This window comes from Erigeron canadensis, chromosome 9 (assembly GCF_010389155.1).
Source record: "Erigeron canadensis isolate Cc75 chromosome 9, C_canadensis_v1, whole genome shotgun sequence".
NCBI classification, from domain to species: Eukaryota; Viridiplantae; Streptophyta; class Magnoliopsida; order Asterales; family Asteraceae; genus Erigeron; species Erigeron canadensis.
Genome location: NC_057769.1, coordinates 6453379 through 6463965, shown reverse-complemented (window position 1 = coordinate 6463965; position 10587 = coordinate 6453379). Strand labels below are relative to the sequence as shown.

At 34.1% G+C, this 10587-nt stretch overlaps 2 protein-coding genes across 3 annotated transcripts; one reads left to right on the top strand and one right to left on the bottom strand.

Moving 5' to 3' along the window:
- Positions 1-531: 531 nt before the first annotated feature.
- On the bottom strand, positions 532-924 carry LOC122583107. Its single transcript, XM_043755544.1, has one exon. It carries the CDS (start codon positions 922-924, stop codon positions 532-534), a length of 393 nt encoding a protein of 130 aa, XP_043611479.1.
- Positions 925-3818: 2894 nt separating this feature from the next.
- Positions 3819-9588, top strand: LOC122581761 (glutathione gamma-glutamylcysteinyltransferase 1-like). 2 transcript variants are annotated; one of them, XM_043754036.1, is made up of 8 exons: positions 3819-4074; positions 5146-5302; positions 6068-6306; positions 6903-7066; positions 7263-7296; positions 7761-7988; positions 8191-8661; positions 9304-9588. In XM_043754036.1, the coding sequence occupies exons 1-8, from the start codon at positions 3994-3996 to the stop codon at positions 9403-9405; spliced, it is 1476 nt and encodes a 491-aa protein (XP_043609971.1). In that variant the 5' UTR covers positions 3819-3993; the 3' UTR covers positions 9406-9588. The 2 variants fall into 2 exon arrangements, with proteins under 2 accessions (XP_043609971.1, XP_043609970.1); XM_043754035.1 differs by having other exon boundaries at positions 7245-7296.
- The last annotated feature ends 999 nt before the right edge of the window (positions 9589-10587 follow it).

Genomic DNA, 10587 nt, shown 5'->3' with positions numbered 1-10587 from the left:
GATATAGGCATGTTTGAGTTCTTTTATTTACGAGTATTTTTTAAGAAAAAAAATAAAAAAGATAAGAAAATTTAACGATTTCAAGTCCAAAGGTTTTTATTTTTTTCTTTTTGAAATTGACATGATTTTTTTCCGAACATTCAGTCAGTATGCGACATCAGGGAAACCTCACCATATAATGGTGAAGTCTTGCACGTACCCCAGACAACGAGATATTGATCAAAAGGATGGAAAAAAATATATAAATATATTGAAGATTTCATCCTTAATCTATATTTAATTCTTTTTTTAGTAATGAGATAATTATAAAGTATAAATTTATACCTATTCTTTTTGGTTTCCTTTCATCTATATTTCTATACTCCTTTATAATAACTATTCCACCATTGATTTTTGAAAAGTATTACATAATAATTACATTCGAGAGTATGAAATTGACTTTAATAAAAACCCATATGAAAAGAGTTATCAGATATTACCAAATTTGTTGTCCTTAATGAATTAAAATACAATCAACAGATTATTAGGATGTCATTGTCGATTTCTTTCAAACTCGATAGCCGATTCCGTGTCCCGTAACAGATACGGTATTAGCATAGATGGTGGTTCGTGTAGGAAAACGCATTCATCGGATTGTTTACCGCCCAAGTGTGCTAAGACATCCGCACATTGGTTCCCATCTCGTCTTGTATGAACTAACACACATTTTTGCTCCACCTTTAACGTATCAATATCTTCCAAGACCTTCTTCAGCGGATGATCCCTGTCCAGCGACTCGGGCCGAAGCCTTAAAATCGTTTCACAGTCGGTCTCGATCAATATGTTTGAAAGATTCTTGTCTTTGATTAAACACAATCCTTTATAAATGCTCCAAACCTCGGCGTCTAAACTCGTGTGAGACTTTCCTCCTTCCATCCTGCCCATATAACCCCATACCCATCTTCCTTTCGAATCTCGGATCAGCCCCCCGAAACTCGACGGGCCAGGATTCCCTTTGGAACTGCCATCCGTGTTCAGGATTCCCTTTATAATTCTGGCTTGGTTGCGAACTTGCGAATGAATTGATAATAATGATGAAAATTTAGTCGAAAGTGTAATGTAAGGGTTTTAACTAATTGGAATGAGGCCGGGTTTACTAGATCACTATCTATACATAACTACGAATTACTCGAGTCTCCACCGACCTTTCAAAACTAATATATGGAAACAAGTTTTTTGCTTGGAGATCGAACACTAGTTAAATATTTATGGAAACAGTTATGTATTCTAGTTCTCATAAGGAAACAAATTATAAAAAGTACTAGAATAAACCGTACCCCAACGTATACATAGATGCAAATTTTTCAGATTAAAAATAAAAATAATAAATGAGAATATCGAAACACTTATGAAATCATATATATTTTGATTTAATTTAATTTTAAATAGACAAAAGATGATTATTACAAAATAGATTATTTTTTTAAGAAAAATACGGTTAGATTCTAATATAAATTACTCGTATCTTTTTTTTTCTTTTAAAAAAAATGCTAAACAAAGCTCTTAGGACTTCAATTAACGTGCATAACAAAATTGTACATTTCCATATTAAAAGTTAACCCCTTGAATTTTATGGTAAATGTACAACTAATTAATGCACCTTAATGAAAGCTCTTAGGCCTTCGTTTAGTAAAACCTTTTTTTTTTAAAGGTTAAAAGAAATTACTGATCGAATATTACAATGGAGGGTATAGACTATGTTGTCTTAAACGAATCCACGTTAGAGAGCCCTCTCACCTACTATTTAATTGGAGGAAAATCTCCTAATAGTCCGCCTAAAGACACAAAAACATATATTAAAAGAAAACTTGTCTTCAAAGATTTGAACTTAATCTCCCAAAATCCAAACTCTCATTGAAAAACTTTCTTACTGTTAAGTTTTGTGCAAAAAAATTATTAATAAATTAAAAAAGTTTGATAGTCATTAAAGTTATAATAAAATTATGTCGACATAAATTGTCACTAAATATTATTATTATTATTATTATTATTATTATTATTATTGTACATAATTACATCTCATGTAAGTGAAAACTTTGTAAATTTGTTTAATAATTAGGGTCATATAAAATTGAGAAAAATCTATAAAATGATAATATTTTTACACATATTTCATATTAAAAGGAACCTATTTAATTTTCGTATTTTTAAAGGATCGCATTTTTAAAAATTTTGCAATACAAGAAACGTTGTTATTTTTTAATGTCAGTCCTCCATTAAGTGTCACATCACCACTGCCACACATCAACGTTGCATATTTGACCCTTACATCAAGTTGCATATTTGACCCTTGACTTTGACTAAAAATACATATATATATATATGTGTTTTATATGAGAATACATCTCAAGTAAGTTTATATATGTTATGTTAGGTTGCCGATGAGTGCTATTATTTTGATATCAAGTTGTACATCTAAACGGAGTTTGTTCACTTTATTGTATTTCTGAAACTCAAGTAAAATACTATCTCATCTTGTTGTAAAATATAACAGGTTCATTCAAGTTGTAAAATTATAGCCAAAAATGCAAAGATAAGCAATAATAGATAACTATATATCGATCAGAAAGATGCTTCCTATTTTTTGAAAAAAAAAGCAAAATGATAAACAAAATTCTTAGGACTTCACTTAACGTGCATAAAAAAATTGCATATTTCCATACTAAAAGTTCACCCCTTAAATTTTATAGTAAATATACAACTAATTAATGCAACTTAACAAAAACCTTTAGGGTTTCGTTTAGCAAAAACCAAAAAAAAAAAAGAAAAAAGATGCATGCTTCCTAAAATACATAAACAATATTTAACAATTATTTCAAGTTGTAAAACTAATACATATTAATGTATCAGTCATGGTTCACCTATGATATCATAGTTATTCAATGTACAGTTATTCAATGTTGTAAGAGGCTACTCAATGGGTAAGACTCATCCCTCAAGTATTAATCATTGTCAGCGTCATATCAGCAAAAAACACTACAAGGACTAACCCCCTAAAATGAACCCAATGTACTCATCCCTCAAGGACTAATCTTGGACCTACCAATTATTTAATTCTACCAATTTATCTAAACTTTACCCTTTTAACCTTTCAAAATTATAACAAACTAAAACATACACAAATTAAAAACACTTCATTAAAACTAAAAACAACCACAAATTTATTTAAAAAATAAACACAAAAAATGTCTAGTAAATTTATACATCATAAATTTTCTAGTAGAACATAATTTTTTTTGAAAAAACAAATAAATTTATACATCATAAATTTTCTAGTAAAAAACCACAAAACCAAGATTTAAGATTTGACCCTGTGTACATCAACACTAATCTCAAGTAGGGATGTGTATGGTCATAATGCAGTCATACCCGTATAAACTCGGATGCACTAAAACGGGAACTGTGACCCGACTCGTTACCCATTCCGACGGATCGGTTCAGACAGGGTTTGGGCAGATTTCGGTTCGGTTATTGGGGTTAAGAGACTTTTCTTCATTTACGTGTCAAAAACCGGCTGACCCGACCCCTCCCGAAACCCGAAAATGCACCAAAACGAAACTGTGACCCGACCCATTACCCTCTTGTCCGGGTCGGGTTCGGGTTCGAGCGGGTCAAAAACAGGTCGTGGATTTTCGGGTTAATTGTACTCCCCTACTCTCAAGCCCATTGATCTGGGCTAATTATGACATATTGTACTCACTTTTAAGAAGAAAAAAGAAAACGAAGTCAATAAAGAGACATAAAGTCATTTGAAAGTACTTTTCTCAAAGGAAGCTATATCCCACCATATATAAAAGAGAGAAGAGAAGAAAGATGCCAAATTCTGTAACTACTTTTTGAATCCGTTAGATTTACGCGGGTTTTATTCAGATCGTCGATTTACACACACACACACTCTCACGCAATCTGTTATACAAATAATTGGTGATCAGCAGGTGGACCGGTTAAGGATCCATGGCGGCTGCTATGGCTGGTTTATATAGGAGAGTTCTTCCATCACCACCTGCCATTGACTTTTCTTCCTCTCATGGCAAGGTCTGTTTTTCTTTTTGTTTTTTACTCTGCATTAAAACATTGGTAATTTGTATTGTTGTTTTGTTTTTTTGGAGAATAATAGGATTTGAATTTGTATAAGAACAAGGTTTGACAATAAAAAATAAAAACTTAATAAAGTACTTATGAATTATGATTGTTATTTTTTGCTTTTCGGGAGGGATTATTTAGGTACAACTATTACTATATACTGTAAAAACTAGTAATGTATAATCGTGGTATATAGAATCAAAAGTTGTGCTAATTATATCACCTCCTTGGCATCTTAGGGGGTATTCGAAATTGCGTTTTGGAGAGATTATCTGGTTATTGTGTTTGGAAAAAAAAAATAAGCAGGAAAAAAGGAAACAACACATAAGTCTTGAGATGATGATAACTTCTATATGTACTTAGTGTATAAAAAAATAAGGTGCCGTACAAAATGTGGGGCCCTAGATTTTACAGCTTTGACCTTCAGAAGCAGCTATATCAATAGGGTCTAATCATGTTTGAAGAATGAAAGAAGTTGCATTAAGGGGCAAGGGTGTAATGCCAAATTTTAGCAAATTGGCAAGTTTTGGATCAATAGAAACATGTCATTTAGTCTTCAAAAAATTTAACAAAACTTACCAAAAAGTGCCAAATGGTGAGGGTGTAAGGGAATCGATGTGCCAAAAGGCCAAAACATGCCAAAACACAAAAAACAAAAAGGAAAGAAAGGGTGAAAAAGGAAACCGATGTGAGCCTCAATCGGCTCCACTAGGCTGATGGAGTCCTTGCCACAAAGTACCGAAAATAAGGGTGTAAGGGAACCAATGTGCCAAATTGAACCGATGGAAAATACTGATGAAAAGAACCGCTTACACCCTTGCTCCTAAGGAAAAAAGAAAGAGAAGTAAGATTAGCTGTAAGCCTGTAAGTATTAACATTGAAGAAGAAAGTTATAAGTTATATAGTTATGATTTTCTTAAGTTGATTAATTTCGAAAGGTACATCTTATGATCATAACTAGCTGTTTAAAGTACATTGTTGGTTTATTGACTATATTTTGCTTTATGGGTTATGAATTTGCAGCAATTGTTCATGGAAGCTATTGATGGTGGAACCATGGAAGGTTTCTTTAAGCTGATCTCTTACTTTCAGACACAATCCGAACCTGCATACTGTGGATTGGCTACATTAGCCATGGTCTTGAATGCACTTTCTATTGATCCCGGGAGAAAATGGAAAGGTAACTTGTTTATTACATTATAATGTATTGCATTTACGTATACACATAGTAACGTGATGTATATTAGCACTCCATATACTAGGTCGGAATCTTCTTTTGGCAAACCGTCTCCAAAATTTTGAAATTTGCGGATTCAGTTCCTGTTATAACTGTATTACTAATTTATCCTAGTGTGGAGAAAAAGAGACCATATTTTCCCATTAAGGTTGTTCTTCGGCTTCATTTTAGTCCTTGAGGTGTTTGGATGTACGGTTTGAAAATCGTTCTGTATTTCTGTATATCTGACATCGAAATTAGCAGCTTTAATAAACATGATAGAGGAGATACTATTTGGATGTGCTTATGCTGTTTGAAATTTGTGTAATTAGATGTTCTAGTGTTGACATATTCTGTGGTTTAGGGATAAAACAAATGTTTAATATGTGATAATAAAAAGTTTCACATCTGGTGTTTTCTCCCTGCCATTCTACATGATATTGCTTGATAATATAAAGTTTAACCATTTTTATATATTTGCGATTTTTAGTTATTTGAGATTCAACTTAACGGTTAAGCGAGGTAGGATCTCTGCTTGTGTGTGTGTGTGCGCGCGCGTGTTTGTTTGCTGTTGTTACCAACTGTTTCTGTTTATCCAGCATTAAAAACCAACCAATCTGATCATCAGTTGCAAAATGCAAAGCCATTCACCCCCTGAAGCACGGATTTCACACTTGTATGATCCGCAGCCCCATGATGACTTTTCCGTTCGACATTATTTATTTACAGGTCCATGGAGGTGGTTTGATGAAACTATGCTTGATTGCTGTGAGCCATTAGAAAAGGTAAAGGCTGAAGGAATTTCGTTTGGGAAGGTTGTGTGCTTGGCTCATTGTGCTGGAGCAAAAGTTGAAGCTTTTCGGACAAATCAGAGCAATATTAATGAATTTCGAAAGCATGTCATTGCATGTACCAGTTCTGAAGATTGTCACCTGATCTCATCGTATAACCGAGGCACATTCAAACAGGCCAGTTTAAGCTCTCATATTTTTTATGTTTTCTCATCTATTGTGTTGTGAACCATCTTTATTGGAGGTGGCAAGCTGGACAGGTGTAATGGGTCAAAACAGTTTTTTGGTTGAAACATGCCGATGTTTCACGCATCAAGTTCGATTAAAAATCATTGACGTGTTAATCATGATCATGAATATAGTATTGTTGTCATAATAGTATAATTCCTTAATAAAATGACTAAAAAGATTGTATTGTATGCATTAAAACTAGACTTTGGGTGGGTTGACTACTCAACATGTTGACCCGTTTTATAAGGTTGATTCTCCAGAAACTCCAACCGACTCATACCAGATGGCTGGGCTAACCAATTGATCCAATCTCATTAGGAAGTTTCTGATGCACTAGGTTTCTCCTTAGCTCAGCTAGGAACTGAACCTGGGTGTATCCTCAATTCTCCTCATTCCTTTTCAGCTAACTTTTTTTTTTTTTATCCCATTTGGGACTAACGAAATCCAATTCAAATTCTAGATATTTGTATCTAAATGAATTACCACGTCTAATCTTTGATATGTGATGAAATTGATTTTCTTTTGATTTTTTTATAATGCAGACGGGTAGTGGGCACTTTTCACCTATTGGTGGTTATCATGCTGGAAAGGACATGGTTTTAATTCTGGACGTTGCACGTTTTAAGTATCCACCTCATTGGGTTCCACTTACACTCCTGTGGGAAGCCATGGATACCATTGATGATGCTAGTGGATTTCGTAGAGGGTAAGTTATGCAATATTTTCTCTCCTAGTAATTTACTGAATTGCATACTGTAACATGTTGTATACGGGTGTTTCTTCATTGACCTTGACAAGTTTTATATTTACTTTCGCATTTTGTGTCAAAAAATCAGCCTACCCTTCATTTCTGTTCATCGATAATATCTTGTTTTTGTTTCAAGATTCATGCTAATATCCAGGCTTCACCGTTCACCAGCACTACTTTACACCCTGGTACGTTCCGCGATACATTTCTCATTTAGGAGTTTAAAAGGAAAGTTGGGTGGGTTGGGTAACAGGTCATTTAGGGTCCCTGTGCCAGTCAGAATAGGCCGTGTGTGCTTTATCGGAATACATTATGTCCAAAACCTTTAAAATTTGGTGATAGTTAAAAATACACTTCGAGACTTCAGACCTTTTTTTCTTTTCAGCTTTCTTTTCTTACCCCCCTGACCCGTTAGTGATAAAACTTACCCAGAATTAACTTGTTCAAAACTGAGTGGATTGAAATTGACACCTCTCTACAGCAGTTTTACCAGTGATAGACATCTGATCAAATAGTACTTTTGCAACAACCTTACACTGCCTAAAAGAACAGTTTTTGATCCATTTAGTTGCAATAAAGTGTATTACAACCGGAAACCTTCTATACTTGTTGCTATATGCAATTATATTGGCACTTTTGGGTTTTGTTGCAGAGCTGTAAGCATGAGAGCTGGGCCAACATTGCAAAGTATTTGCTTGAAGATGTGCCAACTTTGTTAAGTTCAAAGAATGTGAAAGATGTGAAGGATGTTTTCTCCATCATTTTCAGTTCTTTCCCATCAAAGTTTCTTGAATTTATCAAGTGGGTTGCAGAAGTTAGACGTCAAGAAGATGGTGGCCAAGATCTAAGTTTAGAAGAAAAGCAAAGAATTGCTATCAAGGTATGTTATGAGGTGGAGATTTCGACTTGTTTAGGGACGATCAGGTTACAATTTCTCTATAACAGGTCAAAATGGAAAAATAAAGTAGTTTGCTAGTGGATCAGGTTACATATTTGTAGTACTTATTAACTATAAAAATGTTAAATGCAACTGTTTTGAACTAACAAAACAGAGACTTCTATTGATATATCTTGTTCTGTAGGAAGAGATTCTGAAACAAGTACAAGAGACTCCTCTATATAAAAACGTGACAGAATTGCTGTTTCTTGGAAAATCATGTTCATGTAAAGATTCTTGTTTGACCGATATTGCAAAAAGTGTCTGTTGCCAAGGTGCAAGATTGTTAGAAAGAGTTAGTGAATCTTCCTCTGCGAATGGATTTTGCTGCCGAGAAACATGTGTAAACTATCTTAAAAGCAACGGAGACACTCCCGTTACAGTAGTCTCAGGGACAGTGACTAATGGCATTGGCATCCAACAGGTGGATGTTATTGTCCCTTCATCTGGATTAAGTGGTTGCGTCGGGATGCACCCAACAAGTAATGATGTTCTCACGGTACTTTTACTGGCGTTGCCTCCACAAACGTGGTTTGGTATCAAAGATGAGAACCTTTTGCAGGACATTAATACCCTTGTATCAATAGATAATATTCCCGTTCTGCTTCAAGAAGAGGTACCCTTACATCTGCTTTGTGCATCTTTAGTAATTGTCACGAAATTGGTAGGCTTATAGGGTTAAATTGGGTGGGCAGTGGTGGCAAAGTGGCAGGTTGGATAACGGGTTCTATGTGGTATGTCTAAAATAGTAGACATTGAAATAACTTGGTTAGGTACACGTGGAAAAATGACGTGTTGGGTTCAGCTCAAAATGGGTAGTTCTTTGGTCTGGCTTGATACGGGCCCAGTTGGTTCAACCTAAAATCATGTTACCAATATTTTCTTCTAATTTATTTAACAAATAGTGTGTCAATATGATTACAGACATCGTATAATTTCAACATTAATAATTATAATAATGTAGCTTTTTGATCAAATTGATATAGGAGGTTTTATACATTAAGAATAAACTTTTTTTTGGCTTTCAACGCGTTTGCCATGTTGGCTGTTTGCCATATCTAATTTTACTTGTTTGACCCGTTAGGGAAAAAACGCAACCTAAATCAGACAAATTATATTCTGACGGGCTGAACTGCTCACTAATCATCAGTTTTAAGTACTTTACATGGATGATCTCATGAAATTGGCAAAAAAGTTTTATCATTCATTGATTGTATAAATCCTGCATCTTTTATGTGAATGCATATCTGTATTGCAGATTATGCACCTGCGTGGTCAACTTTATATTCTCAAGCGATGCAAGGATGATGAGATAGAGGGAGACTTCAGCGCACCACTCTTGTCTCACTGTGCTTCATAAATGCACCATCTCCATCCAGTATCTTGTTATACATTGTTAATACATTGATGAACCACACCCTTCATTAAATAAGCTCGGGCTACCTAAAGAACATACATTTTCGTGTATGTTATGTAACGATAATTTAAAAACTCTACGCTCTCTGAGATTTATAGAAACATTATTTATATTCTTTTTTTTTTACTTCCTCACACGCTCCCTCCATTTTCTCACATTTTTCCGCACGACACAATTTCAGATGACGTCCCAGAAAATTTCCAAGCCAACCCCTTTTTTCAGAAAATGCCCAGGAAACGGACGAGAAAACAAGCTGTTGGGTTAGACTTGATGTAATAGCAATATACATGATTTAAATCATGTATGTGTTACCAACATACATGATTTACGTACTTTTACTTGATTTTATTTTCCAATATGAAGCCACATATAAATTATAAAAGCTGCAATGAAAAGTTAAGGGGGCGTTTGGTTGCGGAAAACACCTCTTGTTTTTCAAGAAAACATGATAAACAGAATACACGTTCTAATCATAGTTTCTAAGAATGTTTTCCAGGAAAACAAAAAACAATATTTTCCACTTTTCAACAGAAAACTTGAAAACATATGAGTGCGTTTAGTTGTAAAAAATGTTTTATAGTTTTTCATTTTTAAATTCTCTAGAAAATGGAAAGAGTTTTCAATCTCTTGAAAACAAATAAAATTTTTGAAAATGTGTTCAAAACTAGAAAACATTATTTTCATTTCCCTTATTAAAGAAGATGTTATAATATACTTAGTTAAGTGAGAGGTTTGGAATCGGGTGGGGGGGAGGGGGTAACGGGGTGGGAGCGAGGGATTGTTGGGGGGGGGGGGGGCATGGACGGGGGCGTAGGTGAGAGTTAATATAATTTTAGGATTTCAAAATCAAGAAAATGGAAAATGAAAAGTAAAAAACAATAAAAAGGTGTTTTCTAATTTCTCATATAATAGTGGAAGGTTTTAGGTAAAATAAAATAACTATTAAAGTAAAACAATAGGTTTCCCTTCCCTAGAATCAGTGTGCATCATGAAAATTATCGTGCATCAATTGCTTCGTGAATCTTCGTTCATCAATTTAACAATGATTTAAGGGTCAAAATCTTGTCTTATTTGTTTTACTTTAATACATGTTTTACAATACCCAACCCCATAGTGGAAAACCAT

What these genes read in the sequence shown, in the direction of transcription:
- LOC122583107 (XM_043755544.1), bottom strand. Translation starts at nt 924, where the DNA reads ATGGGCAGGATGGAAGGAGGAAAGTCTCACACGAGTTTAGACGCCGAG.
- LOC122581761 (XM_043754035.1), top strand. Translation starts at nt 3,994, where the DNA reads ATGGCGGCTGCTATGGCTGGTTTATATAGGAGAGTTCTTCCATCACCA. An exon ending in TTTCTTCCTCTCATGGCAAG is followed by an intron (nt 4,075 to 5,145) that starts GTCTGTTTTTCT and finishes ATGAATTTGCAG; the next exon opens with CAATTGTTCATGGAAGCTAT. An exon ending in ACCGAGGCACATTCAAACAG is followed by an intron (nt 6,307 to 6,902) that starts GCCAGTTTAAGC and finishes TTTATAATGCAG; the next exon opens with ACGGGTAGTGGGCACTTTTC.